Source organism: Dermacentor variabilis, chromosome 2 (genome assembly GCF_050947875.1).
Source record: "Dermacentor variabilis isolate Ectoservices chromosome 2, ASM5094787v1, whole genome shotgun sequence".
In the NCBI taxonomy this organism is placed as follows: Eukaryota; Metazoa; Arthropoda; class Arachnida; order Ixodida; family Ixodidae; genus Dermacentor; species Dermacentor variabilis.
Genome location: NC_134569.1, coordinates 38,977,623 through 38,995,531, shown reverse-complemented (window position 1 = coordinate 38,995,531; position 17,909 = coordinate 38,977,623). Strand labels below are relative to the sequence as shown.

General features: G+C 43.4%; 2 protein-coding genes across 2 annotated transcripts in view; one reads left to right on the top strand and one right to left on the bottom strand.

The window, feature by feature from the left end:
- Sema2a (Semaphorin 2a) overlaps positions 1–8,544 on the bottom strand; it is a 98,851-nt gene extending 90,307 nt beyond the window's left edge. Inside the window, exons 1-2 of the mRNA XM_075680186.1 lie at positions 8,312–8,544; positions 2,842–2,994 (exon numbers count right to left, since the gene is read on the bottom strand). Of these exons, the coding sequence (XP_075536301.1) occupies positions 2,842–2,923 (82 nt within the window). The 5' untranslated portion in view covers positions 2,924–2,994; positions 8,312–8,544. The remainder of the gene's footprint in view (positions 1–2,841; positions 2,995–8,311) is intronic.
- Positions 8,545–8,752: 208 nt separating this feature from the next.
- Positions 8,753–14,044, top strand: LOC142571661 (uncharacterized). The gene is made up of 2 exons (XM_075680184.1): positions 8,753–9,922; positions 12,085–14,044. Exons 1-2 carry the CDS (start codon positions 9,278–9,280, stop codon positions 13,360–13,362), a joined length of 1,923 nt encoding a protein of 640 aa, XP_075536299.1. The 5' UTR covers positions 8,753–9,277; the 3' UTR covers positions 13,363–14,044.
- Positions 14,045–17,909: the final 3,865 nt, after the last annotated feature.

Here is a 17,909-nt window from a genome sequence, read left to right as displayed (position 1 = left end):
ATCGCAGTAGTGTTGACATTGAAGGTGAGATGGTTTATGCCCCATTTTTTGGTCTCCGAAAACCATATAGCAGGGATGCAACCAAGACAGTCTTGAGGATGCAGTGTTCCAAAGAAAGAGTGAATGTCATACAACTCCATCTCCAATGGAAGGCATAAAAAAAAAGTATGAAGATCTGTACAGCTTACAGAAGTAACAAATTATTGATTGTGAACAGCTGTTGTACTGGAAGATGCAGCAATGACTTAATAGTGACTGAACCCTACACATAGTATGCAGTATGCTATGTGGAGCAGTAAAGTAAGCAATAAGCACTTGGAAAGGGACTTCCAATCTGTAATACAGTAATAGGCGGATGCGTCTCTCGTCTCACGCAGTTGGTCGGGTGAAATGCTCACTCACCGGATGGACAGCTCACTCACGGCCAGAGAGATGCTTTTTTATACAGACACTTTTTTATACGGTATTCTTACTTCTGCAAGAGGAACGTCCTGCTCACAAAGTGACAGATACTCTTCCTCTTTCCATGGATCCCACCGAACCACAATGTCGTGGTATCGTGAAGGCAATGGGGAAATGAGGCGAAAGGGGCGCATGGTGCTCCTACCTTTCATAACCCAGCGTGCATTCGCAGGCCGTTGCAGTGCATTGGAGGAAATGGGTGAGCATGCTCCTTGTAATACTTGATGGTTTATTTACGGATATGAAATAATGACATGGTTGATGGACTTATATGAAGCTCCTCTGAAATTATCTAAATTTTCAAAAAAACTTGTAGGATAGACAAAGGAATTTCCCTTGCCCTGCGACGTTCACACTGACACTCTCTTCATCGATAATGACATCTTCAGTGGCCACCTTTCCTACCTAAATAGGGGCTACAATGTAATTTTCCTGTTGCTTTCCTTTTATCTCTTAATTTCTAATTTAAGATTGTCTTATGCACTGTGGTGAAAACCATTATGAGTGCCCCATGAGTCACTGTTGCGATTAGTGCTTGTGCTTAATCAATAATGTTGAAGCACATTTGGTGGGCACAGTGATTTCAGAGGATAAAGTCTCACTTTCACCATCAGTCCAAGCATTTTTTTAAATCAGATTATAGTTCATCAATGTTATGACATGACGATGATCATTTCTTGCTGTAAACGAGACATGGTTCGATAGCAGTAATGCAGAGTGCAGTGTTAACAGCTGCTCACCGTTCAATAATTCTTGTTGCTATACTGCAGAAATCAAAACAGCCTTGGTCACAGTTTGCTCGCAACTACAGATGATATCAGTATACAACATCAACAGCCACATTCTTGCAGTTGCAGCATAGGCCCAATGCAAACACTGCCAATTCAGTGCAGAAGTTGTCACAATAATGGCGTAAATTTAAGCTGTTGCCGTACCTACATGTCAAGCTTGTAAAGTGGCCGCTGTAAATTTGCAGTAAAATCAGAGCCCCTTGTGAATTAAAGTGAACGCTTCACCAAAGTCACAGTGAAGTCACTGGGTTAGGTGAAGGTCAATCAACACAGCAGTGCAATATCTCAAATGCACATGAGAGATGTGGATTATTGGGTGGCCAAGGCAGTTTACGCCCATCATAGAACCTGCTTCCAGTGAAATGGTGAGGTTCTCAGGTATGCACCCATAGTAAATGTTGGAACCTCCCTGCATGTTATGTAAACGCCATTGTGTCACAGTAGTCGTTACAACCGTGGCATTGCTGAAACTTGTCACAACCATGCAAAAGGTAAGGAATGTACAATTCTACAACATGTATGCTCCCACTGAGCAATATGCTTTCTGATGCCTACCATAGACACAACTTAGACATTGTCCTTGAATCCTGCATATCCTCAGACCTCTACACCTCTGCAGCAATCCAGCAGCCCTTTCCCATTAAATATATCAACACAAAATGTAATTTTCACACACCGAGTGGCCTTACAAGGCATGACTGCAACTGTCTACGCCATATTCTGTTAAATGTCACCTACATTAACTACTTCTTGCACTAACTGCACATACATCATCACTTTGTAGCACGCAATGTTTGCAATTATTTATATCGTGTTTTGCATATCTCTACGAGCTACACAACTGCAAGAGCTGTCCCTAAGTCTGTTTTAAATATGAGTGGCAACATGCATGCATGCACGCAAGTATGCGTGCATGCAAACAGAGCCCTATTAGACTTCCTCCAATACAGTGGCATGAGCCAGACACTTCAATTGCCTGCACTGTGAGTGCTTGTGCTTGTCACTTGTGTATGCCGTCTACGTGCATATTATGTATGAGTGCATTATTTCGTGCATCACCTTTGTTATTTGGAGTAAGACGCTAGGCATAATATGCCCAGGCAAACATCTCCAACACTCATTAAACTATGCCTGCCTCTTTCTTGCACCAATTCCTGAGAACCCCAGATGTGGAAGATTCAGTTGCCTCAAACATGGCTTAACCTAAAAATTGCAAGTGGAGCTTTCTTGCAATTAAATCTTTGTTGCAAATATCGACACTCCCAGGTTACATTTTGCAATGAGCTTTGCTATTGTATAATAATAATAAATACTGAAAATAAACAGATGACCGAAACTGGAGCACAATGAGTGCAGAGACTCTCATTTTCCCTTCAAATTTAGCTACCTGCAGGTTGTACTTTCCACAACCAATATATCTGTACACCTCTGCGCAAGTGCTTATAATTTGATATTACATAACTGCTAGCAGCTAGGCCACTGTAATAGAACATTGGTGAAAAACCCATCAAATTTCAGAAGCATTAAAAGGGTCATCATGTTACACTTAATAGGTAATCATCCATAGCGGATTGGCACCATTTCTTACCTGCCCAAGGTGCCCGATGGCTGGCACTGGTCACGACAAGAATGGCCCAGGACAAAAGCACAGCAGCAAATGTGGCCCGCATTTCGACAGGTATACAATGGCGTGTTCACTCAGCAGCAAACGCGCTTGGTGCGTGAAGTGGCCAGCAAGCGTCTAAAACAGTTTGCAGAAAACAGAATCATTACCACGTGAATGCAAGAACAGGCAATATAAGCATGCAACTGTATTGCGCAGAAAAATAAAAATGAGTAGGACCCATACAACAGTGCAGATCTGCCCCAGTTCTCAGATATAAATCTTTACATCCAATAATTTAGCACTAACCAAAAGACGATTAGAAGGAATATCAAGTGCTCGAATAACTACACTTCATGGAGGTGCCAATATGAAAAATTACATGCGCACACAACTAGCATAGTAGTCTATTTAAAGTCATGAGAATATAATGAATGGCAACATACAGCCTCTTTTTTATGCCCTTTTAACCACATTGTAATTTTGTGCAAAACTAACCCTGATGTTCTGTTTAGTTATTGACTGCATGGAATGCTTATTAGTTTGTTTAGTGCCAAAGCTGAGATATATAAATAATTAAGGTCACTAAAGAATTACCATTTCATCGATATATATTGCAAACAAAACTTTGAAGTGTTCAAAGCCAGCAATTTTACCTGTGCAATGCTGCCACCTTGACCAAGAAAAAAAAAACCAGCACAGAGTTAACGAGGCTTGTTCCTTGCGATAAGCACTACATCTAAAAATATAAACAAAATAAAATAATTAATCAAGTACCATACATTTGGTCATTAAAAATTATTGAAAGGCTCTATATAAATTTGGCAAATATTTCACAAGACCGAAGTGGAAGGCCAATAACCCACTGAGCATTGTTCCCGTAGCCCAGGTAATTGCAGGCACAGGAGAATGAACAATGCGCGCCCATTTTTCTTATGCGGACAAAGCTGGTTGTGCCAGCTAACGCAATAAGCACCGACCGTAGGGTTGGCCTCCAAGAACACGTATAAAAAATGAGCAGAAGTTGCATTTGGACTCAAAGGAGAAAGCTCTGAAGAAAAGATAAAGACAGAAAGATGGGATGTTCAGTCTCGAAATGTTGGGTAATGCCCCAGTTTCATGACAGTGTACAGTTTAAAGGGCCACACCAGGCCACACGGCAAACTTTGGTTATACGCTGGAAGATGTTACATGTCTTCTAGGGAGCATTCAACCACAAAAATTTTTTTCAAGTCAGCTCATTAATAGCCGAGATAGAAATATTCCAGTGCCGCGAATGCATGATTTCAGGAGACAAGCTCCAATGCCAAGCGAGACACTCTCTCCACTTGCCCCATCTAGCTTCCGCAAGCGAAATTCCTACCCTGCGTTCTCTCATGCCGCACCTCGAGGATCCTCGCTTTTTCTTTTTCCAGCGCTATGCATTTCCGCTGATGGTGTCGCGCATGAGCTGTTGTCTCGTTCGCGCAGCGCACAATTTTACGCGCTGTGCACAAGGAAACATGACTAGCCGTTAAATTCAATGCTACACGAATACTGAGGCAGACACAAGCGGATCACAGAGCATGACCCTGCGCTGGAACGCAGTAGAAAACGACACAGTTTTGGTGTCTGCACGCGCGACTGCATGACATGGGAACAAGCAGACAACACGGAAGTACATCTCTCCTACTGCAGTGCGAAGTAAAACAAGAACACACAGACATTCGGTTTGTGTGTTTTATTATTTCTCTAAGCTTTAATTCATCTACTCATGCAACATATTACACAAATAACAGATGTTGCCTTTAATAATTCTCAAAGTCACGTGTCACCACAAGTGACACCACAACACAAGCACGTGTACATAGGTGCACTAGCACGTGTACGTCATCCTCCAGCTTGGAGCGCAGCGGCCGCGAGGAGAAGAAAAAATAGTATTTGGCTTGAAATTTCAGATCTTTCCGCGGCCCGTAGCGACATAATACTTTGCAGACACGATCGTTATCAGGCATTGTATGCTCCGTGCTTGTCAGCTCAAAATGGCCAGACCTGGTGAGCAGCCCTTTAAAATAATAACAAATGGATCTGCTTGAAGCAGTTGAGTTTTTTTATGGAAGCCTGACACAGCATTTGTGATGCAAGTCTAGTTCCAATTTAGCAAGAGCCAGAAAATCAGCAAGTGGCGTGTGGTGTGACAGTTAAGCTTCCCGGCAACTGCAGCGTTCTTGCAGATGCACGGAGGCGAGCGCCATCTGTATGGTGTTGCAAGGAACTGAGTGGGCTGCACCGCTCTATGAATGGTGGAAACGCTGGAAAAGGGGTTTGTGTTTCAGTTTCCGTGTAACAATCATGTTTTCTAGTATATTCAAATTACAATCCCACACTATAATGTCTGTGTGTAGGTTGTGTTTACGTCGTACTTCACAATCATTCTGACGCATTTTACTTTGAGGAATTCAATTAAACACCTCTGCGCCACTTGGAGGGCCAGCGTGGTTGTGGTTTAGAATGATTTTTCACAAAACGATGCCTGACACAAGACGCCGCCACAGAATTTTTTTGCAAAGCAGGGTCCTTAACACTATCGCATTAAAACTGGCTGTGCAGTGAAGTAGCTTATGACATGGTTGAAACAGCAGTATCAAAGAGGGAAAAAAATTTTTCGTCTACTACATCTTACATATGCATTATAAGTACTTATTTTATACAGCATCAATGTCAAAGATACAAGTACCCGTAGCGGTTCCTTAGCGGCTAGGTCACGGTTTTGATTATTAGCCACGGTGGCTGCATTTCGATGAAATTAGAAAGCAAAAACACTCATGTACATAGATTTAGTTCCACATTAAAGAACCCCAGGTGGTCAGTTTTGACTACCTGGGGTTTTCAAGGTGTATCCAGAGTCTCTTATTACGGTGTGCTTCATAATCATACTGTGGTTTTGGCATGTGAAAGCACAGAATTAATTTTTTTTTTCAATTAAAGGTACAAGCTTTAAGTATTCTCCATAACACTGGCCCAGCTGTTCTCTCCAAACAGCAATCTTATTGTCACTTAACATGAAACCGTATTTTATAACTTGATTTGTGCTCCAAGTAGTTAGGGCTTGATTAAGGACAGCATGTAGCAGTTCACTGACAGCCCTGCTGACTGAATTCACTGTATTAAAATACATTCATAGCTTTAATGTGGCCAAGGCTTCTCCACAGATTTCTCACGCTATCCATAAAGTGGCAGTGCTCATGCCACAAGTGGGTACTATTCAAAGAACGCATTCACATGTGCTGTTATTTTGTTCTTGCTCTAAAGCACATGAGCTATAGTGTTGCTCTCACTTAAGAAACAAAATCTACCATTTGTGTAGCAGTGTTTGAGCCATGTGAAGGCACCTGGTAGTGGTGACTAGCATATGGTACACTGCAATACGATTACATGCTGCCTAGTAATAAAATGTTCACTGACAACTTGTCAGGTGAGGTAGTGAATGGTCAAAATGAAACAATCGCTCGACTAAGCACTAGGAATAAGTACATAATTGGCATTTGAGAGTCACTGCAGGCCCCTAGTTCACAGCAAAGAGCAAGGCAGGAAGGTCTGATCATTTATGCATTAGGTGGAACAAAGTGAGCTGTATATCAATGCTGGCGTAGTCACAAGAGACAAGTGTCTCGCTTCATGTTTACTTTTAGAGTTACGTATTCAGTTACCAATATATGCAATAAACTGGATGCGGGGTAATCTTCATCATCCTCATTTATTTTACCCTTAAGGGGTATTTGGGTATTGCATAAGGAGAGAGGGAGGGAGGATACAAAAAAACTATTGATACATTGAAATGTTGTTACAAATGTAAAACAACTAGACATTTCATAGGACACTGGACAAATCCAGAGGTATACATCTGCACTCTGTGCCACCTAGTGCATAAATAATCAGACCCTCTGGCTTGGCTCTTCCGTGCCAACACGGGCCCCATAGAGGCTCCAAAACATCAATTATATGTTTATTCCTAGTATTTAGGTAAGTTCCCATTTTATTTTGACAGTAATGACGAGTAATGCAAAAGCAAAGAACTTTTACTATGCTACCATGCCTGTTGCAACATTCAATTAATTTAGAACGAAAAGCCTACGCAATAATACTGATGCAAATGTTCCAGCGACAGCAACACACATGCTCTGTCTCATACAATTTAGTGCAACTCCATCTGTAAATAAAAGTGGTCTATAAAGAAAATTTCATATTGTGACATACCTGCTTGCTGCAGCTGACACTTAATGATGGACATAAGGATGTTAGAATGTTATAAAAAATTAATCAGTAGAAGTTGTTTGCACAGAACATTAATCTATTGCTTTCCATGACAAACTTTTTTTACGCCTAGTTCACTGTATGAGTTTGATGCATATGAAATGCACGTGTCTCACTATAATCAGGTCAGTTTTTGCTTGCATTCGTATGCTCATTTTTACTTCTGCCCACGTTTACTTGTGTATTACAAATGTCCATGCTTCTTACAACCTGCTTCCCTCCCTGAATGTCAAACTTTTCTCTTTCAGTGGGTCCACCCTTTTTCGTGACAAATATCTGAGAAATATTTTTGCGACAAAATATGTGTTAACATTGCGTGCTGTCTCAGTGACGAAGTGTACGCGCGCAAGTTAAAACTAATACAATCTGGAAACATATGAGCCGATTATTATACGTAGGCGCAGCAGAATGTACGAGCTTTTGTGGGCAAGAAACACCGGTTCTAATTTCTTGCATCTCTTGGAACTTGTCAAACTTCTGGGAAATATTAAACAGCAGAGATAATTTTTCCTAGAACACAGCTCGGTTATGGTCTAGAATCTCTTCGCAATTAAAATCCGACGTTGTTTATATCTACTATGGTACGAGTGTGACTATTATTAGTACATAACAGTAACCTAAAACCCTGTTATTTGCATATTCGATATCGCTTTGCGCTTCCACAACGCGGGCTCTTCTAACACGCATTTGACGGCAGTACAACGTATGGACAGATAATCAACGAACTCATAATTAACGAACTCGTGAGTTCAACTACTTGAAGGGAAGATCACAAATAAATGAGGAAGCTAGCATCATGGCAGAACGATGAGATCACCTACGTTTGTGATGACAGAGGCGCGCATATATTATTGCCTTCTCAAATACATGACTATTTGCGAAACACAAGTCTCGTAGAAAATAAAGAGAGAATTGTGACAGTGTGCGAGCGTTTGAGAAGATGTGCCTATTTGACTAAGCACCAAGAACGTCCTGAAGTTACGCGGAATAACAAAAGAAGACAATCGCTGAACTTTTCGGGCCGCGATTTACGTGCAGCCTATGTAGAAGAAAACCCTACATTAACAAAAAACACTGTATCATCTTGCTGTTTTAGGATGAAAGGAGTTGAAGGGAGCCAAACCCTGTACGTCAATACAGCAAATTAAAGTTGAGTAATTACCTCAATACTCCTGGCTTGGGTTAGGCAGCCGAGAGCTCCTCGATGTCATAAGTGCGCTTGACGGCTAAATCACAGCGTCCCCTTCAAACACAGTATGCACAATGCAGCACAAATAATTAGCGCAGCGGCACGTTCAACATAGCATACGAATGAAGCATATTTAACATTTCTGTGCCGCACCATAGGCCGCACTGCGAAGCACAACAACTCGGAGCAGCCTGGATCGGCTGCAAAAATAATAAACATAAAGTTAAAAGCCGCGGTAAACTACGAGGCGCTGCAGGCACAAGCGCTGTTTTATTTGAAATAAAAGAATACAGGCTAACGGTACTGGCACTTTTTATAAGAATGACAAATAAATAAATCACTTAGTTAACCTTAATTTTACCAGAAAATAAATTATTTTTGTTTTTATGAATGTAGCATCGTAGCATGGCCAAGACGCGTTCCAAGGCTTCATTGGTGCAAAACAAGCACAATTACCACGATATTTAAGCATGTTGCAAGCTACAATGTCATTTATTTGCTGACGAGAACGTGTAGATCCGTGAATCTACGTCGACAAGCCATTTCGTCCGTAATCAGAACGGCGTTAGCGGCAGCGACGATGGCGTGCAGTTCCGCTATGGCGACTAGCAACTGTTCGGAACAGTCGATGCAAACGCGTAAGCAAGCCGTTCGATTACGAGTTCCTGTGAGGCCACACGCTAATGTGCTACCGTGAAAAACTTCCTACGTTCCTCGTCATCGTATGCGGCATCGAAGTTACCATCTCTGAACGGCACACTCCATGATCGAGGAGCCAGCAGTTGTTCCGAAGTCGCCGACGTTCTCGTAGGGCGCTGGCGGCCGCTTCACCTGGGGAGCCGGGCCGCTTATGATCGGCTTCCAACAGCTTCCTGCGGTTTGCTAACCGCTACTCGTGGCTGAGGATCGCCTCCGCCTGCTGGCAAATGTGAACGCATCATGTTGTGTCCGTCGGAGCCGGCAGCGGAGAACGGCATCTCCGTGTGCGTCGCGGCTCCCTCAGCTGCGCCCGCCCCAGTTGTAGTACAGGATTTCAACGGTGGTCCTGACGGTGGCGTGAAACCAGAAAGCACTGGACCGAATGGAACAGTCGCAAGTGGCAACGGGAGCGGCTGTTGTACTCCCGTCGTCCCCCCAAGCACTGCGGCCAACTCCGCTTCTGTCGACGCTGACGGAGGCGGCGATCCCAAGCTAAAGGCGCTGTGCGTCACACAACGCGGAGCCGAGCTCACGGCGGACTCGTACTCGAGTACGGACTCGGGAGGCACGGCGGTGGTAGCACCGCGCTACTGCAACGATCCCTACTGCCAGCTGAAGGAAGATGGGACATCAGTGGTGGTTGCCGTGGTGCCTACACAGGCGGACGGCGGCGTCAGGTCGTGGAAGTGCGAGGTTTGTTGCAAGCAGTTTGCGCAAAAACACCACCTGCAGACACACTTGCTCTGCCACTCTGGTGTGAAGAGGTTCGAGTGCCAAGTGTGCCACAAGGCATTCAAGCAGCAAGCACACCTGAACACGCACCTCCTCATCCACGAAGGTCGGCGACCGCATAGGTGCCCGCACTGTGACCACAGCTTCCTGCAGGTGAGACGTCCATCTGTATCAGCTGCAGTGTCGATGAATGATAATTACGATCAGCGGGTGGGTGCCATCGATGGCTGCCTGATTTCTGTGCTGCCTGTACGGAAGGTGTGGTGCACTACCCATTGGAGTAGTAATCATAATAGAACTTATTTCGTCTGCATTTTCATTTTTCTTCGCGGTGGTTTCGCCGCATTCATTTGAATCCCCGCGTTAACTATATTAGAATCGTGGTCGAAATGGTGCAGTCGAGTATTTCCTTTAATCGGTAACCGTGGCAGAGTTGTGTGGAAACACGACACCAATAGGAAACTAGGAAACCTAAAGGGGCGGGAAGTAGCAGTAGCAAAATGAGAAAAAAAAGAAAAAAAACAGCAACCCGACGTTTCGGCTTGTGCACGAAAGCCTTGTTCACAATCGGGAACTACATGGAACACGTGTCAGTTAAGATTACTGTCCAGTCACCATATTGCAGTAGAAACTTGCTCACGCCAGAGAATGCGGTCACACACGAGTAACCCATTTGTCACAATCCAGTTGCCAGTCTAATATGTCGTGTGAAACAGTCGAAGAAGCAGGCATTAGTTTGATGCACTCTGCAACAGCAGTGTGAAACTACTAAAGAAGATGCTCAGTTTTACACAATTCACTGAGGTCATAAGATAAAAATTTGCACAGTTAGACTTTCTGCTGATACTCTTGTTAAGTAAGTACCTGAATTGTGCAAGCTTTCCTATACAAAATCAAATATTCTCAATTATGGTGTCATAAGCTGTGTGCCACTTATGAGGGTTGATGGGGAATGAGGGTGCAATATTAGGACGGAAAACATGCACATATTTAGACTTCATTTTGTATTCTGTGAATGGTTACTATCCGAGTGGAGGAGGAAGATGCCGAATCACCATTAACAAATGAGTTCTGCAATGATTTGCAAGGTAGACGAAGATTAAGATCTTAAAGGAAAGGTGGTATGCTAAATCTAGTATACAAGTGTCCAAATGTGGACACCTGTAGTGAAGAGGTTATAGATGTCATACGTCTGTGTTATTATGGCCTTAAACCAGGATTTTGCACTGATGTGCAAATGCGCTGTGAAAGTTGCTCTTTCTGTTTGAAAAGAGAGGGGTGGCGTTGGGAAAAAGAGAACACTATATCAGATCAGGCAACCTAGTTGTAATTGGAGGTTGTGCTGCTTTATTTCATGCACCTAAACCACAGCACTGACAGCACCATTTATGTGAAGGAGTGTAGCTTGGCAGGAGGGAGTGCTTTAGTGTCAAAACTCCATTAAATTTTTATAATCTTTGTTATTATAACGCGCTCCTAAATAAATTGTGCAGACATGTATCACCTTGCAAAATCACAACCCAACATCCAGCAAAGCCACTTGTTTCAATCTTCCTGCATAAACCGCTATTCTGAGGTGTGATCTGAGGTGTGTACAATGATGGTAGCACCATGGATGCTCTTGCTTGGGTGCTTTTCCTAATGCTGAAGTCAGTCTCAGTGGCAAGATTGCTACTGCTGCGGCAACCATGTAGGAAAGAAAACTTTCTTCCCCTGGCTTGCCACTGGTGCTTCTCAGCAGTGTGTAAAAATCCCATGTTGATAAGTGTTAACTGGAACGTTAATGCAGTCGTCACAAAATTTGGTGATATCTTTATGGAATTTGGTGCTAAGCAGTTACTTCTGCTGAGTGGGTATGACTTCATTTCAGCTTGGGTTCAATTCTGCAATTAAGACATGTGCCCTAAAGCAACTAAATGAATACTTAATTAGTAAAACTTCATTAATTAGGCAATGTCACACTGCAGTTTTTGTACAAGTAATGCCCACTTCTTCAAGAAAGCCAGCTGATGTGTCAGAATCGCAATATCTACCACAGGTGAGTTTTACAGTGTCTTTCTACATAACAAAAAAAAATTACTTGACTCATGTATTCTTTATAGCTAGTACACCTGCGAGTGTGCTGTGCTGTCCAGTTCAAGATAGCTTGTCACGGATGGCATTGATCATCATTGGCGTAATTGTGAATCCTTGTGCGAATTGTGTATATGCGAAATTAAAAAAGGATTGAAATGCAGGCAAGTGTTTACAAAGGTATCGTAAGTCACTCTTATTGCTTTCTTTCACATCTTTCTAAAGCACTCGTATCCTTGCAGGTGACCCACCTGAAGAGACACCTGGTGACTCATGGTGGCAGCTGCCTGCCCTGTGCTATCTGTGGCCGACGCTTTGCATTTCCGAGTGACCTCTCCGCGCATGTTGCCAAGCATCACCCCCCACCTCTGCTGCGCACAAGCACAGGTGCTCCTGCACCGCCAGCACACAGACTCCAGTGCGAGGTGTGTGAGCGGCTATTCCAGTATCCCAGTCAGCTGCGAGACCACATGTTGGTGCACACGCAGGTGCGCCGCTTTGCGTGCCCTGAATGTGGCATGCGCTTTATGAAGGAGCACCACCTCCGCAATCATCTTGTCACCCACAGCCCCGTGAAACCATTCCCATGCCCTGTCTGTGGCAGGGCCTTCTCCCTCAAGGCCAACATGGAGAGGCACGTCCTCATACACGAGGCCCAGCGCAGGTTTGGCTGTGAACGCTGTGGCAAGCGTTTCTCGCAGCCCCAGACACTCAAGATGCATCTGGTGTCGCATGCCGATGTGAAGCCATACTCATGCAGTGTCTGTGGCAAGGGCCTGGCACGAGCGCACAACCTGCGCGCCCACATGGCCATTCATCAGACAAGTAAGCCCCACCGCTGTCCCGATTGCAGTAGCACATTTACGCTTCGTGGGAACCTAGTGCGGCACCTCAAGGAGAAGCATGGTCCAGCCGTTATCCCTGCTGGATCTGTGGAGGTAGTGATTACACCGCAAAGCCCCAACCGCAATGCGGCCAAGCGCAGAAAGAACACGCCAAAGCGACTCAAAAAGTGTGGTGAAGGTTCCGGTGAAGAGGACGGCGACAACGAGGAAGAAGGAGAAGAGGAGGATGGTGAAACAGAGGGAGAACAAGCTGAGGCAGACGGAGTAGAGGCAGGCCGGGACCGGTTCCAGGACCTCTCGGGGCACAAGTATCAAGGGTTGCCAGGGTCACCAGAAACTGCACGCAGTGTTGAAGTCCTTCAGGCCACTGTCTACTACCCTGCCCCCATTGTAACACAAGAAGTGCCGTTGTCCGAACACAAGCCGTTCTCACTACATGCGCTCCAGCCAGCACCAGTGTTTGCATCACCTGGCAGCTTCTATGGGGAACTCCCAACAGCAACACCTGCTGCAGTCGGTTCTGAGGAAGTCGGTGCTCGATTGCAGGCATTGCATGCGGCTATTGATGACCTGGCGGGCAAGTTGGGCCCTGATCACGACAAAGTAACGGCCTTGCATGCGGCATTGGATCAGCTTGTGCCTCCATCACAGCAGCCGAGCTCTGCTGCACCTTGAGAAATGGCACGGATCTGCCAACTTTGCAAACTATAGCAGAGTCCGTACACTTTTCTTTTTCTTTGTTCTTTTTTTTTTAGTTTTAATGTGCAACATTTCAGAAACCAGTACCTTAGACAAATTTGCGTCTGATGCACACCTGTCAGACACTGCGTATGCAGATGCTTGATCCCAAAGTAATGTAGTTTTATTAGGGCTGATTCTTGTTAAAGCGCATTTAGTTCTTCGTGGAGTGGCTGTAGAGCGAACTGCTTGTGATGTGGCACTGCTGGCAGCACCACTGACTGCTGCTTTCAAAGGAACAATGTGCGACAGGGTAAATAAGTTTGGCCCTTTCTTTTTTCAGCTTTGGCTTGTGAAGAGATCGTGTGCCGATTCTTCTCAGGCAATGCCAAGTGTAAATGAAAAGAACCTTGCAGATTACTTTTCCTGTGCCTGCAAGTGAGTGGACCCGATTATGTGTGACCTGAGTGACTCTTGCCAGAATGTGACGTGACTGAAGGAAAGAACTAGAAAATATGAATCTTTCTAGTGTTAGTTGAAATGAGTGTTTGTGCATTTGGGGAGAGCAACTATGCTTTGTGTAGTACATGTATTTATGAAATACAGATGGTCAGCATACACTGTGCATGCGAGATTCCTATAACACTGCCGGGCTGGCCAGCTGAAATATCATCATGTTTTTTAAAAACATGAGTAAATGTGCTTGGAATGTTTGTATACTCCCATTTCATTCACAGTAGGTAACTTTGTGGAGGCTACCACCCAGTATACCACCCTAATATACCAACTATAAAAGAAAGAAGGAAGGTAAAAAAATAATCCACAGGCTGGTCCCCATTTGATCAGCACAGAGTTGGACCATTTGCAGGATGCTTTGGCCTTTTTCTATGCACATATTAGCACAATAAATGAGAGCAGTAAACATAGTTGGAAGAACAACTGCATAACAAGAAGAAATCCTTAAAGAATGAAACTGCCTTAGCGAAACTTCGCAGTTTTAAGGTGTACTTTAGAAAGGCAGTTAAAAAGTTGGTAATGTATTTGTTAAGTGGCTTCTGTGAATGGTTTCTTTGTATATATGCATCTGTTGATAAAATACAGATGAACAATTTAAATTCATCTATATGCCACACATATTCAACAGATATGTATACACGGTGTCCCAGCTAACTTTAGCCAGAGTTTAAAAATATGGAAATGCCACGTAGCTGGACAGAACAAAGGTAATGTTTTCTATCGCTTGGAGATACTCAAACTACTTTTTTTTCATTCCGCATGTTTAGATCATTAGTCTTAATTACTTAATCACCTTCTCAAATGTTATAATTAGATGAAAAGTGTCAATGAGAAAATTGTAGAGCGGCATGAAAAACTCCAGAAACAGCTTTCTGTTCCTCGATACGCGTTACGTAAATTTGTTTTTCTGAGCGTGAAAGAAGCCTGCGAATACACGCAAAGTTGCTCGAGCAACCAGCCGCATGGCAATTTTGTGTGCATTTGCGAGCTTCTTTCAAGCTCAGAAAAACTTTTATGTAGCATGTATTCAGCAACAGAAAGCTGTATCGGTAGTTTTTCATGTCGCTCTCAATTTTCTCATTGACACTTTTTTATCTAATTATAACATTTGAGAAGTTAATTTATTAAGGCTAATTATCTAATTAGGCGTAATGAAAAAAATTTAGTATTGCCAAGTGACGGCAAACAACATTACCTTTGTTCTGTCCAGCTACGTGGCATTTGCATATTTTTAAACTCTGCCTAAAGTTAGCTGGGACACCCTGTATATATGTGGTGATAATTTTGAAGTGTTAGGGAATTTTTTTTTTTTAATTGCCTGTTGCAGATAACATAATTCCAGTCCTTCAGCTGGATTGTTCAGAGAGGCAGGCATTACTTGCACACGAAATGTTTAATTTACAAAAATTCACTAATTTACTTTTAAATTAACTTCACAGTACATATTGCAGTTTACAAATGGTAGCCTGTGAGCTTGCAAGGCGTGTCCGCTTGTAACGAATCTCTAGGGTGACACCAGTTTGGAGTGCCCAATCCCCCACAATGGCTGTGCCAAGGTGACACAACGGGTATGTAGCCTTGAATATATTACAATGATAGTACCCTATCCACAACAGACACATCAATGTCGAGCATGGCTGCTTGACATAGAAACATTGCAGCAAAGTTTCAGCCAGAATACTAGGATACTACGAAGTTTCAACAGGGTTGCAGTGATTACAAGATATACTGTGTTGTGGTATAATTTGGCATTGTGGTTGGCGGCGGGATTGCCACTTTGCGTGTCTGCAGTAGCAATACAATGTTTGTCGCTACACTGCTTTAGTGCTAATTTCATTAACGTCGACATTCATCATGGCATGGGTACTGCCGGAATTTTTGTGCGCTTAACATGGCATGCAGTGCACAGGTTTTCATAGAGAGAGAGACTCTTTATTAGAAAAACTGAGAATTTTGCCGGCGCCTATACAACCGCTGGCATGCTACTCTGTATAGGGATGAGGAATGGGATTAAAAGATTCCAGAGGAGAGTGGGAGAAAAAGACAATAAAAATAAATATGAAATGTGCAAGTGGACCTGATACTAATATTTACAGGTGACATGGCGGGTAAACTTGGGCTTTTTTATATGAAATGTTCAATCTTTAAAGCTTCCCTATTAGACCAATTTCTGACAGGTATTTGAACAATAAATCCAAAACCTGCCTCTGTTTTGAAGAGCCGGGCGTTGGACCTAAGATGCTGGGTACTGTTAACGGATCGTGGTAAATCATGTCTATTTGTTGCTCAAAAAATTGTCTCTCGTCTCGGTACGAGGAGCATTCTAGTAATATGTGCTCCATTGTCTCTAAGTTGCCACAATTATCACAGTAGGGGTTAGTGGTAAGCCCTATGCGGTACTGATAATTGTTCGTGTATGCCACGTTTAGTCGAAGATGATGGTACAACGTCTCTAAGTGTCAAGGAAGTGGTCGTAAGATTTTCAGTCTAATTTCTGGGTTGATATAATGCAGCAGCAGATTCCAAATGTGATCTCTTTTTTTTATAGGCATATTTTTTTGCCATGTTTGAAGAGTCGGCTTTTGTAAAAGATTTTCTTTTGAAATTGCGGTATTGGAGCCCATTTCGGGCAGCTTCATCCGCTTTTTCATTTCCTGAAATACCGGCATGGCCAGGTATCCACTGGAACTAGATGCAATGCTCAGCAATCCTAGCCTTGTGGTGAAGATAAGCAATGTCAAATGCTGCAGGTTGGTTATTACAACGCTTATGCCTGTTCCACATACTTTGTAGGGCTGCCTTTGAATCTGTGAAAATCACCCATGTCTTTGGTGGTTGCTGTCGAAGTACATACACAAGGGCCTCCTTAATGCCATATAGCTCTGCTGAAGTAGATAATGTCGCTTGCTCAAGGCGAAACGAGAAAATCGTTTCCCTGTAGAGGGAACAAAAAGTCCGCACGATCAGCAATGCGCAGTTGTAGAGTTGCCATACAGAGCTTTCTTAGTTCCTTAGGCTGGTGAAAAACAGGATGAATGGGTGTGGAAATGGATTTTCCTGCAGTGTTCTTGCTAGTGCAGTTTACCATCACGGTGCACTGTTCATTTTCTATAAAACGCACACTGAGCTCCAAATTCAACATTTCTTGCTAGCTGTGTAGGTTACAGCTGCAGCAGGTTTGAGTTTGCATCAAATGGTGATAAAAGAACACAATGGGCAAGAAAGGTGAAAACTTGCAATAACAAGTTTTTCTTCCTCTTATCTCCTTCTGATAGCTTTAATGCAATTAGCATTCTTGGGGAACTTCATGCACTTTTCAGTATGTGTGTGTGTGTACCTCTTCTTTGACATCAACTTGGGTCACTGAGTGGGTGCCCGAATAGACAACTTGGGCCAGTAGGTATGTGTGACAGGGCATGTGCCCCTGGGTATGTGCAAGAACAGACAAAAAATTAAATTCTGCGGTTTTTTTCATGCCAAAACCGCAATACAATTATGAGGCAAGCCATAGTGGGGGACTCTGAATTGATTTGGTTACCTGGGGCTCTTTAACATGCACATAAATATGAGTACACAAGCATAATGCAGCCACTTCAGTCAGGATCAAACTTGCAGTCTCGAGCGTAGCAGCACAAGACCATAGCTCCTAAGCTACCGCGGCAGGTTTCAAGAATGACTTTGGTCATTGGGTATGTACAAATGGGCACCAGGTGTGTGAACATTCTTGGCCAATCCCCCAGAATGGGTACGTGCCACCGGTTGGGTGCCCAGATAGACAAGCAAAACAAAAAGCAAGAAGTGAAGTCGGCGACAGAGAAGTTAAAAAGTCAGCACCAAACAAGCAAAACAAACAAGAGTATGCATCGAGCAAGGACCGTTGAGCTAGACAAGATGTTGGTAAGTCAGCTACACGAGTAATTTGGCAATATGGTGCACTGATACATTGCATCAGTGCTAATTGCATTGACATTATTGTGAAATTGGTTCCGCTGGAATTTTAATTTTATTTAATTCAAACACGCAACTTA